Below are 15,098 nucleotides of genomic sequence, written 5' to 3' on the forward strand. Positions count from 1 at the left end.
CTACTTGTAATAACAGACCACTCTGAATGACTTTGTCAATCCAGTGTTTCAGCCTGGACTGCTTTTTGGCATAACGGGGCAGCCAATCAGAACAGACAGTTTACATACAGCAGTCTTAAAGGCACAAGAACAAAAATAGCCTTTCTTTCTTAATGACAGAGACTTTGAAAAATGGGCATGTGAAAAAAAGGCTAGAACATTATACTGTGTTTGGTATATAAACTCTAGCTCCTTTAAAATATCCACTACCTTCACCACTTCAACGTTTAAGTCTTGGGGATAAGCCTGATCAGCTGATGGAGTTATTTATTGATATTGGATCAGTGCTTTGTGGATTAGACTAGAGACTACTATACAGCTGCAAAGCACAGGCCCATCAGTGTATTATGCCTTGACTGCAGCAACATAGCTATTAGCTCATTCCTCATCTGCTGAGGTAAACCAGGCACATCACAATACAGCCCTGTCAAATTTCATCAAGTTGCTATGTAACGTAGATCTGGGCCTCTGCCTCTCGCTGCAAGTCTTAATGTGTGATTATGTGAATTTCAGAAGTAAATAAGAGTCAATTTCACAACTGTAAAAATGTTTCTACTGCATTCTTCTAGCTTTATCATATTTACAGAAAGTGTTGTTTTAGATTTGATTCAGTTTTTTTCAGATAGCAACATCTGCACTGGTTCTTGGCTTGAATGTACAGCTCAAGGAATCTGGTACATTATACAATGTGTAAGTGCTTCAGACATCTTCATCAGAACTCAAGACCTCATAAATCTCATTTACAAAGATGGCTGTTTAAAGAACCATCATTAGAAAGGGATCTTGAGGAAACTACAAGTTGGTCTTCTATGACATCGCTTCAAAGAACCCGTTTTGGCACCTTTATTTTCATGATTGCATGATTAAAGAAGACACAGAGGCACAAGAATCAGATTTTAGTCAGTCTGTTTAATGAGGTTTTGTTGGAGGACTTCAGATACAGCGCCCAAAGTGGGCAGAAACATACCATGCAGAGGAGTCGCACAGTGCTGTCACCACACAAGTTTGGCACAGTGGGCAATATCTGGACCAAAAAGAGTAATAACAGTGATGGCACAAATAACTGAACAACCCGTCAAAATACCTGCCATTTTTGTTTTGTCTTTTGGGGGGTAGAGGGTGAGGTGGGGTTAGAATCATTAATATTGATCTGAAGATAATATTCCCCATAATACCTAATGATCACACATTGCTAGGCAAGATGTCCACAGTGGTTACAGGTTCTGACAGAACAGAATGCATTAATAGCTTCAGCACACAATCCATTCTGAAGAATTTGTTGCCGTAAACAAATAGTACTAATAAAAAACAAATACCACAATTGCTTTGTCCAGATATCATTGTTTCTAATCAGTGGCAAGTCCATTTGCAATCATCTTCAATATAATACTGACCATCATCATTATTACCAATCAAGCTATTATCATTAAATAAACACTGATGCATTAAATTATCAAATATATTCCATTGCAAGTATATCATCTTATTGCTAACATTAATCTCAGGGATATTAATACAGTTTTAGTTTAATATAAATTTGTAAATATAATATACATTAGCACTGGCATATTGTTACAAGGAATAACAGTCTAATTTGTGAGTACAGAATACAGAAGGAGAGGAGCTTTAGGGCATGCACGGGACTCTTCATTGGACGGAGGAGATAAGGGTGACCTCTCAGTGAACAAGAGTTGCAAGAGAGCAGCTGTCGCGCACACAGCCACACTGTAGACACATGCAATTATTTCACTTATCTCTTCTACTCAAATATGTATACCTAAACAATTTAAGACAGTACCTTTAGTGTTCTTTTCTTGTGTAATTACATCATTTAAAGCTAAAAGTACACTACTCCAAGCATATTGTTAGGTTACATCTAGGTCTGATGAACACCAACCACAATGCTCCTGGAGGACCCACTGTCCAATCACAGCACTGACCTTACACATGTCCCTTCCACAGTGTTAACCAAAGTGTACAAATAAATAATGCTGGGCTAATGTGTGGGTAAATCAGTGGTTTGACTTACAGAGATAAATGCAAACAACCATACGTTAATGTAAAAACAGAGAGAGACACAGTCAAGGACAAGGAAAACTGAAAAAAGCGTACATTCAAATCATCACAAAATAATATCGGACCCAAAAGCAGTCCCAAAATGTAATAAATACAGTACACAATAACTAAAACATTTAACCTGATATGAGCAAACTAAAAACAATATACATATAGCTTTAGATTTGATATATGATGCAAGCATGCAACATAAAATACTGAAACAAACAAAATAATGACATGCTGAAATAGAATAAATATAGTTTAAACCCTTGTATGCTCTTAAAAATAAAGGGTTCTTTGAAAGGATGCCACTGAAAAATCATTTTGGTTCCCAAAGTAACTTTTTAATGGACAGTTCTTTAAAATACTTGACTGAAAGGTTATTTAGAGAAGGTCACTCTTCTGTAGCATTGCTCCAAAGCTCACTTTTGGCACCTTTCGTTCTAAGGGTGTACTCTTAAAAAAACTGCCACAAAGGGTTCTTTGAGCAATGCCAGAGAAGAGCCACTTCTGGTTCCCTAAAAACCTTTCCGTGGATGGTTCTTCAGATTTTTGTAAATGATGAATTTGAGTGTGAAGAACCTTTTAAGATGCAAAGCACCTCATGAAAGTGGCTTGTAACTCACTCATTTATTCACTCACTCAATCACATTTAACAGGGTGAAGATTCTCCATGAGGGGATGCTATTAACAAATACATATCTTTTCACGCTTCATAAGAGCAGTGCTTTAAATCAAAGACAGTGTGTCCCTGTTAAAGTTTAAAGAACATTTAAGTTCAACATGAAGTTAAGGTTCTAGAAAGAACCCTGATATTGGTACTGAACATTTATATTAGGTTAAAAAAGTGAGCTACTGTGAAGAACCTGTCCTTTAACAAACCTTCAAACCTTCCAGGAAACTTTACAATACGTGGAAGTTCATAACTGTCACACATCTCATGTATAAAAACCGGTTCTCAAAATGTTTTTTAAGGTGGTTCTTCTATGACATCGTCCCAAAAGAACCCCAAATGGCACCTTTATTTTTAAGAGTGTGGTGGTGGCTCTTGTGAATTTGTCTTCCTTTCTCTGAACACTCCCTTCAGAACACTCGCTCTGTTTTCCTTCATCATCCACCCACTGCATCAAGTGACTGATGGTGGGGCTGGAGTTAAGATGGCTGACACAGCAGGCTGTCATTTCAAACAAGCACTAACTAAATTACGCTCCTTCCATTACCGTAATGAAAATTCTTTCCCACTAAGGGAGGGGGAGAGGGGGGAGCCAGCCAGCCAGTGAAAGAAAAAAAAAAACGTTATTGACTCTTTGGCACACAGACATCACACAGTACTCGCACAGCTTTTCTCTTTAGGACGTGTGCACACACGCAATGCCTGGGCAAAATATAATGAAAGTAGAGGTGACATTCACGACGAGTGGTGCGCTACATACAGACAATACATATAGGTGAATACTGACCCATTTAGGTGCCAAATAGGGTGTATGTATGCTTCTGCAAACATACGCTCTCTATCAGTCACTTTTGTAACCTAACACACTCACAAACACACATAAATACTGTAGGATCATGCTGTGAGCACCAATATTCATGCAATGTGTACAGCAATCCAAATGAAAATATGCCTACATATTAGCGAAAGACATTGAAATCACTTGTCACACATACTCGCGACACTGCACCCCAATACAACCTGGTGCAGTATTTAGCCAACACGCGGACCACGGACTGAAATGGCTCATGATTCCTATATGTGATATCAAAGAATTTAGTTGGACCCACAGAGACTGCACAGAGTAGACCACAGAAGCATATGGCAAGATTAAAAGACAGAGGAGAAGATAGACAGAGGAGAAACACACTGAGAAATACACAAATGGTCAAGCAGCCATCGTAAATTAAGCAGACTATGACAGATTAAAGGAAATCTTTAAGTAAAAAAGGGAAATGTGGGATCCTGAGGACCAGAGTGAATGAGGGTTTCCAAGCATCAGTTGTACTGACACACGCACACACAATCACACAGTTATCAGAGGTAATATCGCACCTTCATTCAACATTTTCTCTTCTTTTTCCTTTCTGATGACCACAACGCTCTATAATCTCATACTGCAATGACCCCTTACTGCATCAAACTGCTTAAAGTGAATGTTATACTGAATGACACATACAGCCTGTGCTTTACAGATGATAAACGAGACACTCCACAGTGAGTATATGTGTAATATTCACAAATCCAATCTTAGGCACCGATCAATAATGGATGTAATCTACTTGAAACCCAGATAACTTGTGACCTTCTGTCAAGGGGTTCTAGAGACTATAGAGTAATATGGTCATCACTCTTCTCTATTTTGTCTTCTCTTGCATTCTCTCTCTTTTTCTTACACGTTCCCCAGAACTGTTTAGAGGTCTGTACAACGCTCCTGCTTGTTGTAGTGGTCAAACTGGCTCTTCCAGTGCATCATGTAGGAGCTCCAGCGGTGGAACTCCGCCTTCCACTGTCGCTCAGCGTCATCAATGTTGTCTGAGTAGAAAGAAAAAGTAGAAAGAAGCAAACGACACGTATTTTACTTTAAACTGTTCTTGAAGCACAAGTAATTTAAAAGGCCAATATCATGGAAAACCTTTTTTTTCACTTTTAAAGAATAAATAAATAAATAAATGAATAAATACATACTTTGACATAGCATGTATCCTTATGTAAAGTTTCAAAATGCACTATTCACTCTAGTGTATTTGTGGTTAAAATATGGAAAACATCCCATTTCAGCCCTGTTTACACCTGGCGACTTCATAACATATATTCACATATCAGTCTTATAATGGACATGGACTGGTAATACAGTAACAAATAAAGATCAGTGATTATGAACCAAGATGGGGCAAACATTAAAACCCAATTCTTCCCTGCAATATCCAGTAGAAATAAACTGAACAGCCAAGATAAACTAAAAAAGGGACTAAAAGGAAAAAAAAAACTGTGGAAAAGAAGATCTGTGCAGAGGACTTTCAGATGTAAACAGCAAGTCCAAGACATCCATTAAGCAAATTACTCAGCAGCAGACAAGAACATACTCAGGCTCCACCCTTTTGCTACAGTCAGAGCAAAAGACCTCTGGGGGATTCACAGTTTATGAGTATGGGTCACTTTTAGCCAGACTGCTTCAGCCCCTCAGAATACAGGGCAAAAGTTGAGCTGGTTTATATTCTGGTTCACCTCCAGTATAAAAATGCCATTTGGCACTGAAAGCTTGTTTAGTTTCAAGATACACATTCAATGACAAGGCATTCCCTCAAAGACCTGTTTACTACTTTGACCATAACTACATTACATTTTCAAAACCATCACATTTGAATGTTGGTAACTCACTCTCTCTCTCACACACACACACACACACACACACACACACACACACACACACACACACACACACACTAAGCCACTTATCCTCTTGGGTTGTGGGGATGCTAAAGCCTATCCCAGTGGTCACTGGCCAGAAGGCAGAAAACACCCTGGACAAGTCACCAGTCCATCACAGGGCAGACACACAGACATACACATTCACACTAGGGGTAATTTAGCATCTCCAATTCGCCTGACTGCATGTCTCTGGAGGAAATCGGAGTACCCAGAGGAAACCCACACAGATACGGGACAAACATACAAAGTCTACACAGGTCTGGTCCCCCAGCTGGGGAAACAAACCCAGGCCCTTCTTGCTGTGAGGTGACAGTGCTTGCTGGTAACTCTTTTTAAACTAATTTAATGGCAATAACAATGTGATTCTGATATTACTGTGCTTCCCTACAAATAACCCAGCTCAGGGGGTTTGTAAGACCTAATGTTAGTCATTTTACTCACCCTCCCTTGCCTAAACAGCAATAAATATTAGGAATCCATCTTTAAAACGCTACCATACACCTATTTTCTCTACATTTACAGTATCTAGCAGACGCTCTTATCCAGAGTGACTTAGAAAAAGTGCTTTGTCTGCCAGAAACAAACAGTGATATGTTGATACCTAGAGGAAATCCACTAACGCTGAACATTCTGCAGTCTCTCAATCATCTGTTGCGCTCTGTGGTCCATATTGCTTGGTGTTAATTCTTCTGACTGCTATGAGTATCAACATGATATGATGCCAAGATTTGCAGAGTCACAGTTTTATAGAGGCTGACAATGTGGATGGCAATTAGCTCTGATTACCCACAAAAATAGTTGACTTTCAATAGTTAGTTCAATAATTGATTGAAGTTAATTTAATACCAAAATATCACTACAACATAAAACTGCCATTTTATGATTGAGTTTTAGTTACCAGTAATGTTGAGTAGTCTTGGCAGAAATCGGTTCCATAGAGCACAGCGCTGTGTATTCAGGCCCTTGTGCACTCTCAGTGGATCTGTGTCCAGGCCCACATGTTTCTGCTCGCTAGCTGTGAAGAGGGGCCACCGGCGTCGGCTGTCCATTGATCCATCAATGTTAATATTAGGGTTACTAATTATGAAAAAAGAAAATAAGACAGAAGATATAGATAGTGAGGTCATTTAATTTTTATTTTGAATTAAATTTACACAGACTCACACATTAGCTCTGTCTTTCTTACCCAGTCCGAGCAAAGTTAGCCCAGTATCGCATCATACGTCGGCTCAGTTTCTCCTCCTCCGCAGTGTAGTTGAGCCTCTTCTCCAATGGTAGGCCAAATACAAACTCAATCTCATAGCCATGGATTACACCCATCCACTCAGGCCAGGCCAAATTAGAAGCTCGATGATCAAACAGGTAGAGATACACGGCAGCTGTGAAGGCAGAAATAGTTGTGTAGAAATAAAATTAGATGTCTGTCAAATAAAAGGATCAAATCTCTTTTCACATCTTCGCAGTTTTTAAAGAGCCCCTGCACTCAGAAATGTGGATTTTAAATGGTTAACTCCTTTAAGACGGCTTATTATGACTATATAGAAAGTATAATCACATCGCAAACACAGGCTTTCTCAGTACTTTAGTAAAAAGTGATTTCTGTCGCTTGCAGGAACTTATATCTGAACATATCTGTGCTAACATAGCTAAATGAATGGTTGACATGCTTGGGCTGTGAAATTAGCAGTTAGTAGAAATAAAATCTAATATTTTCCAATAACCAATAAACTGTCAAATATAGTATGTAAGAGAACTGTTAGCGTCCTGGCTAAGATAGCACTGCCCAAATAGCAGGAAACGGTAGCTTAGCATAACAACATTTTCACAGCACAGGTTTGATTCCTGCTCACTGAAGCTCCACTGACACAAGTTTACAGAATATAGACTCTGGGGTTGACGTTATAAAGCAGGAGGCCAAGGTGGTTCAAAATTCATATACCTTTTCATTCTTAATAAGTATTTAGGTTCAGGAGTGCTCTTCTGCAATTTGAATAGTTTCTTGGATACATTAACATATTTAATTATTTATTATTCAACACCGTAAACTATGTGGAAACATAATCCAAGACATATACTCAAACTACTTGTTACTGATACTCTCTTAAATAACCTTACCTTGTGAATGTCCACTGTTGCTTACTGACCGTGAGGTGCCCAGGCCTAGATTCCCTTGACCTGCTGTTTGTGACTGGGCATATGATCTTGCAAAGTACTGCAGAGGGCAGACTACATTGTGGTCTCCTACAATGTCATCCATGGCTTCACGGTTCTTCACAGGGTTGTCCTCATCCATCCAGTCTGTGTACTGGAGAATGACTGCCTCCAATCCAATCTCATTGGCATGAGGAACACTCATCTTCACACCTTCCAAGAAGTCCTCCCTTGAGATCAGGCTTTCATTGTCCTTACTGAACCCTGGTGCACCATAAATCAAGAAATATGACCCTTCGTTCTGGTTTACACCCAGAAGGATTTGAGTGTCCTTGAAGTTGCCTTCGCTAAGCATGGCATCAGGAGTGTCCGGGAGCACTACACCATCCACAACAGGCACAAAGGAAAAGCGGAAAAGGCTGCTGTATGGAAGCACCTGCCACTCGTGGTCAATGAGCTCCTGTGGTTGCTTGTTCCTCAGGCAGTTAATCAGCTCAGTGTCATTTCCTTCAGTGCAGCCCACCAGCCTGCCCAGTTTGGTGGCCCTCCTACGAGCCTCATCAAAGCTGACTGTGGCCCAAGGGCAATTTGGCACACCACTTTGCAAGATGGCACGGGTAAATTTTGGGCGACTATCTGGTGACAGAAGGTGCATGCCAACTGAGGCCGCACCGGCACTCTCCCCAAAAATAGTCACCTGCTTGGGGTTGCCTCCAAAGAACTGAATGTTGTCCTGCACCCACTGAAGTGCCAACCTCTGGTCCAGCAAACCCACATTTCCAGGAGCCTCAGAGGAACCATTAAGGGCAAGGAACCCAAAAGCACCCACCCTATAGCTCATAGAGACCACCACCACCTTCTCTGAATGAGCTAGGTAGCGGCCGTCATAGACGTCCAGAGAGGATGAGCCAGTGGAGAAGCCTCCACCATATATCCAGACCATAACAGTGAGGTTGTGTGGCCGAGGGGAAGCAGGAACCCAGACATTTAAGTAAAGACAATCCTCACTCATCATCCGGTTGGGGTTCCACATTTCAGTTCCATGAAAGCCAGGGTACGTAGTGTCCACATCCTGGTAACAAGCAGTAGGGTAATCTTTGGCCTCAAACACATCATTCCAAGGCTTTTTGGGCTCAGCTGGCTTAAAACGCCTTTTTCCCACAGGAGGTTCTGCAAATGGAATACCCAGGAAGGCAATCACATGACTTCGGTCAGGGACGGGCAGGCGTACACCCTGAACACGGCCTAACCTTGTTGTCACTGTGAGCTCAGAGTCACTCTGGGCAACGTAACGGCGGACAAAGAACATAATGAGAATAATAGGGAGGAAGACATTGGAGACCTTCATGTTGTCTTCTGTTTGTGATCGTCGTGCTTGGAGGTTTTCAGAGGGTCAGCTTAGAATCTATAGAAGGAAAAAGATCACTGAATAAAAATGTAATATGGAAGATAAGGAAAATTGTACTTGGAGGCATAAAAAGAAAGTTTCTAAATGCAAACAAAAACTATTCTGTCATTCTCCCATTGTGGTGGCAAATGGCACGGCCATGAGCTCAGAATAATCATGAACCGCAGAAAATCAATTTCTTCTATTCCTAAATTAATCAAAAAATACTATGGATAATTGTAATAGTAACAAATAATAATGCTGTGCATGAAATACAGCATGAAAAACAGCATGTCTCAGCAGTGATTTCACAGATGCTAAAGTATTATTTTTATGTGAAACAACAATGTTGATGCTTGTTTTTCAGATTAAATTCTAGGCATTAAAATTATTATTTATCCTACATCAACATTGCTTCAGATGTGGTAATATAATACATACCTAATGCCTAAAAAAACACAACACATGCCTAAAAGAAAACAACACATACCAAAAAGCAACAGCACAGACAGTAAAAAAGACAAATGCTGAAACTACCCAAGACCAAATGCTTGCAGCAAGACGTCTAAATTATCATATATCATTAATCTAAAACATGGTACTGGAGAAAACTTTCATTTCTAAAGCCCAAAAAAGCAAAATGCACCATTCTTCATCAAACCCAAAAGCTGATTCAATGTGCTTTATCTTACAGTGATTGTTGTTCCCTTAAAATGTTTTTACAGCGCATTACTCATGTTCCTGAATACTTTAAGGGCAACAGTCCACATTATAACACTTGTGTTTGATGAATAATGTTGGGCCACTCTGCCAAGGCCTTAACACCCACACACACCTGTGAGGTTGTTGTTTATGTTTTACATGTTGTGTGGTTGCCATGATGACCAGATTAGTTCTGGAGGCATGGTTGGGGTGATGGTGCATGACTTCTGCTGCAGCTGTGTGTGTGGGAAGGGGGCTATTTCTATTCTTTTACTCCCTACTATAAACACCTGAGGCTAAAACATTTGTGTTTAGCTTTTTTCTTGCCAACTACTATACAAAGACCAACATGAAAGAGAAGAAGTTATTTGGTTATAAGCAGATTCCACCTGAAATAACTTGGGATTGGACATTCGCCAATCCCAACTTTATATCAATATAATATGCAATGCACGTGTAAAATATTACTTAGAGGGAAGAAGCATTTGGATCAAGTGGCAGAAAGGAATGGAAAAGCCTCACATCTTCCAAAAACATCAGTATTTTCACAAAGGTTTACAAAACTCTGCAACCATGCAGACACACCATAAGGGTCAATTTCAAGGTAATAACGATATCAGTTTTACAACCTACTCTGTGGGGGTGTGGTTTTGCACAGAGGTCCCCAAGGTAAATTACTAAACAGAGTAAGGAGTGATTGAAATCACAACTGCATTTGGATTTTTACCAGCCCATTTTTTATCACATTACAGTATGCAGAGTAAACTTTCAAAAAGTGTTTTTCTTTGTTGCCAACTCGTAGTATAAAAATAAATGAGAGCACAAGTAACAGCTTTGATGGTATAATAATAATAAAAAGATATTGCTTTTGATCAACTACTGGGTATGACTAAATAACTTATTAGTAAATTAGTAATTCATTAAATGATTAACATTATCTTTATGACTATGTTGCTATTAATGATGTAAGGGCAAAGTGACAGAGTAATAAAACTGAAGGACACAGGAATATTACCAAGGGAATGTCTGTCGCTAGAAATGTAACATGAGCAAAAATACACAATCTTGCCCTCCCATCCTTCAACGCACAGAGCCCACCCCCATTCCCCCTGACACACTAACTTTGTGTTCACCTGATTTGTAAGTTTTGACCATTTGCCTTACAGATTATCTGAAGGGTTAATTAACCTCTACGGTTAGGATAACCTTACACTCTTTTTGGAAAGCTGCTTGCATACTGATTTTAAGTAGACCCTCCAGTAAACCAGAGGGATTGTAGTGGTGCCCCAGGGACTGGGATGCAGGGTGTCCGTCAGTGTGTCTCAATGGAGTATTTATATCCGAAAGAACAGCTGCGTGCCGGAAACAGGGGGTAAGGGAGGGTACGAGCATGGGGGATAGACACAGGGGAGAGGCTGCTTGGCCTCAAATTAGATTCTGGAATCTGCGTATGAAGTTCACAGGGGGATTCACTTTCAGCTTGGGATTACATGTCGTCATGCGCACTGTCCTATCCCTACCCACACCTTCTACGCTCTCCCCTTAACTCTGCCTCTCTTTGTCCATATTACAGTCGTGTGTTTTATGACTGTTCATGTTAAAGAAATAGCTTGCACTGAAAAATCTTTTCCTTTAACTGTGTCAAAGGAAACAGGTCATTTTTTTTCCCAGTGCTTTCCAGACTCACACAATGTATTTTCTTTCTGTAGTTTATCTTGTAGTAGATACATCCCGATATGTACACTTACCAAGACAAATTCCTCATATGTGTACCTTACGAATAAACCAGAAATAAAACACATTCTGAGATGTAACTACTAGCATGACTGGCAGGACAAACGAACTGTGGCCCAGACCAAAGAGGGAGAGGGTGGCTACGAGGTCTTTCATGATCATGATGGTTTAGCTGAGAATTATTTAATATAAAAAATTGCGATTAACTGTTTCATTGTTTCACAAGAAACATCAGTGCTATATTACGATTAATAGCACCTTCATCAGAGAAACAAAAATATGTTTCCTAGCTGGTTTTTAATCTAGTTTTTTATCTAGTTACAACTAGATATACAGCACTGTGGAATTAAACTCTTCATCCCACGTTTTTCCTCTGCAGCCCATAAGATCTGAGTTATATCGCAGTAACCCAGTCTAGTATTTTTACTTGAATTGTATTGTTTTCTTATAAGTATTAGCACTTTTATTAAATACCATTTAAGTGGTTAGTTCTACTACTGCTGGTTACAGTCACTAATGGGGTGACTTACAGTGTGCTGTAGTGTGTGTAGTTGCCATGGCAATTAAAAGCCCACACTGGCCATTGCATCCTCTCTATCCTGCACACCCTCTCATTGTTATCTGTGCCTACACTATGCTGCTCCTCCTGCTGCTCTTACTCCACTGCTTCATACCTATTTTAGAATGGTAATTTCTTTTTTCCTTCAAAGATCTGATAGCCTGTGGGTAACTGCGCTTATTAAGTCTAAAGGCAAGAGCACAGCAACCAAACAAACCTGTGTCTGATTGCTGGGCGAATCTACAATGTTCTCCTCTGTTCACCTGGCCAGTCAGCTCTTTTTTTCTGCATATTCTAAAGACAACTGCAGACGTCAGAATGTGTGTTTGTTGTAGAAGGTTTGGTGTGTGTTCTTCAGCCTTAAAACCGCAGAACATGAATTCACTGAAATACACTCCATCATAAGTAAACACAATAAACTATAAACATTGTTAGCTTACAGTCTGTGAAGGATAAGCTTTATTAGACTACCACGCAATCATAACTTACCTTCTCTGACACTAGTCAGCCCCCCAGCCCCCAACCACGATCTATGACTGACACATACAGACAGTTTGACAATGGCCACAGAAATCGTTCCAGTTTTCCGTCTCAGCGTTGCTAAACATGCCTGCATTTAAACGACCAGACTGTCATGAAGCCAACTGTACAGTGGAGCGCTATTATTATCATAATCACAACAACTGCGATATTTTAAGTATTGGGCCTTTGCTCTGACTGACTGAATAGAATATAGAACAGAATGCTAGCAGTAATTGTTCTTGTCTGAAGCAGCTGGATGCCTATAATTAACTTTTGTAGCTGGAATACAGCTTTTAAAGAGGAATTCTCAAAAGGTCTGCATAATGAAGTAGTTAAGATGTAAACAAAGCCATTCGGAGTGGAAATGCGGCATTCTAGAGAAACTTGCAGAGTCAGAGCTGCTCACAGTGGTCGTGACAAGAACCAGACATACAAAGTTCAATGCCTCTAAAAGCTTCCGCACAGATAGCCACAGAAAAAAAGGGTTACAGACACGCTGCAAGATTGTTTTATGATCATTTTGATAAATAAAAAAAAAGTATTTAGCACTATTTTAGCACTACCTGCATTATCTACAAAAACACAGAACACGTGTAGGTTCACTTGTTGGTTTGGACAGTAAATAAAATGGATATAATTTCACTGCAGACGGTGATCCCCAGTTCATGTCACCTTAAAATGGGAGTGCAGGTTTCTCTAGAATGCAACATTTCACACCAGAATACTCAACGATGTGTTCACATACAATGAAATAATTAGAATTGCAGAAATATCTCTCTTTAAAAGGACTAGACCAGCTTCACTGTTGAGTCTTGGAGGACGGTGGAGGTCAGGTAGGGGGCGTAAAAGGAAGAAATGAAAAAACACCAGTAAGAAACCAGTAAATAGGATCAGTGTAAGATGCCACCACGTTCAGGTTGGAGTGTGAAAGATGACTGTGGCAATGGGACAACCTCATTAACTGACGGTCAGGCAGCTTGTGCGGGTCTAATTAAGCGGTTGAGGACCAGATGAGTCGGAAGGGATGCGAGACAGGTGCTGGAAATAAACAAGACTTCATTTTAGGGTTCCGCGGGGCTCTGAGCGCGCGCGCGCGTGCGTGCGTCGCCCCCTCTTTCCACTCCTCCTGCACAGCCACTTCCATCCGTCCATCTCATAATGAAATCACCGAGAGCGCGCGCGCATCCATCAGCGGATACGGGGCTTTTATTTTTAGAGGCGCCGTTCTTCTCTCAAGACCCCTCCTCCTGCACACAGGTTGTTTAAGGCGAAAAACAGGCAGCGCGTTCAGTTCTGCGCAGCTAACCGCCACGAGCCACAGACGGCGCTAATTACGCAACGAATCACACGGTCGCGCAGGACCGCCGCACACAGGCCTCCCGTCTCCGAGGGGAGAGCAGGGACAGCAGGACACGCTCCCCGCAGCAGTTACTGACGACCACAGCCAGAGAATCACGAGAACACCCTCTCAAACAAAACCACAGGGACATGACCGGTGACAGGGAAAACTGAGGCTGAGATCAAACACTGGACTGAAGCACAATCCAGAGAAATAACTACGATTAGATTCGCTCAGGGTGTTAAAAGTCAGACCGGCGTCAGCGCGCGTTTGGTTTTTTCAAAATGGAGCTCCGTCATGCTGAACAACCGCGGGGAGATTCACAAACGCCTGCGTTACAGGCAGATGTGCTCCAAACACCAACAAACACACGCGTGAAGACGCACCACACACACACACACACACACACACATACGTTGTGCGCGCGCTGCTTACTTCTGATCGCGAGCGCTGACCCACGCGTAAACGTGCATAAGCGAGCGTAAAGCTGAACTGGGTGAAATCACTGTACCTGGCGTCTCCCGCTGGCGAGCCGGCTCGGACCGGGCTGCTCTGTCTCTCTCCCTCTCTCTCTCTCCGCCGCTCCCCGTCCTTGAGCGAAGGAAGCTGGAGTTATGGCCGTGCAGAGCAGGACGGGCTGCGGCGCGGGGGTAACGAGTTACTGCCTCTCCTGTCAGACTGTAACGCTTGATCTGGGCCCCCTCTCTCTCTCTCCCTCCCTCTGTCTGTCTCTCTCTCTCTCCCTCCCTCCCTCCCTCTCAATGACTGAGTGCGGATCTCGAGGCTGGGAGCCGTACTGCTCCGCTGTGTCGATAGGGGGAGACTGCTTATTATAAATAGCTTACGGCGAAGGGGGGTTAAAAAAAAGGAAAACGCAACTCTCGCGAGAAGAACCACCCCTGGTGTTCACGTCCACAGAAAACTACAACACAGCCAGTGGTTGCGCAGAAGTAGAGGAGTAAAATCGGTGTAGTCGGGCTGATATCTCGAAACACTGACTATCTCGAAATAATGACGTTTTCAAAATATTGACTTATTTTCTCTAGATTTTGGGATCCTTTGTCGAAATAATACGTTTTTTACATTTGAAGAAAGTGTAATTGGGATAATATGATCAGTAATCATTTTCACCTGTTAAGTCGAGTTACATTTAAATTATTATCATTGTGTCATTGTGACATAC

The 15,098-nt window shown here is 41.3% G+C and overlaps 1 protein-coding gene across 1 annotated transcript; it reads right to left on the reverse strand.

Moving 5' to 3' along the window:
- Positions 1-928: 928 nt before the first annotated feature.
- On the reverse strand, positions 929-14,647 carry ache (acetylcholinesterase). Its single transcript, XM_017709975.2, has 5 exons — positions 14,427-14,647; positions 7,637-9,077; positions 6,708-6,900; positions 6,420-6,598; positions 929-4,624 (listed from the first exon to the last, which is right to left on the reverse strand). The coding sequence occupies exons 2-5, from the start codon at positions 9,018-9,020 to the stop codon at positions 4,503-4,505; spliced, it is 1,878 nt and encodes a 625-aa protein (XP_017565464.1). The 5' UTR covers positions 9,021-9,077; positions 14,427-14,647; the 3' UTR covers positions 929-4,502.
- Positions 14,648-15,098: the final 451 nt, after the last annotated feature.

Source organism: Pygocentrus nattereri, chromosome 2 (genome assembly GCF_015220715.1).
Source record: "Pygocentrus nattereri isolate fPygNat1 chromosome 2, fPygNat1.pri, whole genome shotgun sequence".
Classification (NCBI taxonomy): domain Eukaryota; kingdom Metazoa; phylum Chordata; class Actinopteri; order Characiformes; family Serrasalmidae; genus Pygocentrus; species Pygocentrus nattereri.

What these genes read in the sequence shown, in the direction of transcription:
- ache (XM_017709975.2), bottom strand. Translation starts at nt 9,020, where the DNA reads ATGAAGGTCTCCAATGTCTTCCTCCCTATTATTCTCATTATGTTCTTT. An exon ending in CAACAGTGGACATTCACAAG is followed by an intron (nt 6,901 to 7,636) that starts GTAAGGTTATTT and finishes CTGCCTTCACAG; the next exon opens with CTGCCGTGTATCTCTACCTG. An exon ending in GCTAACTTTGCTCGGACTGG is followed by an intron (nt 6,599 to 6,707) that starts GTAAGAAAGACA and finishes TTTCATAATTAG; the next exon opens with TAACCCTAATATTAACATTG.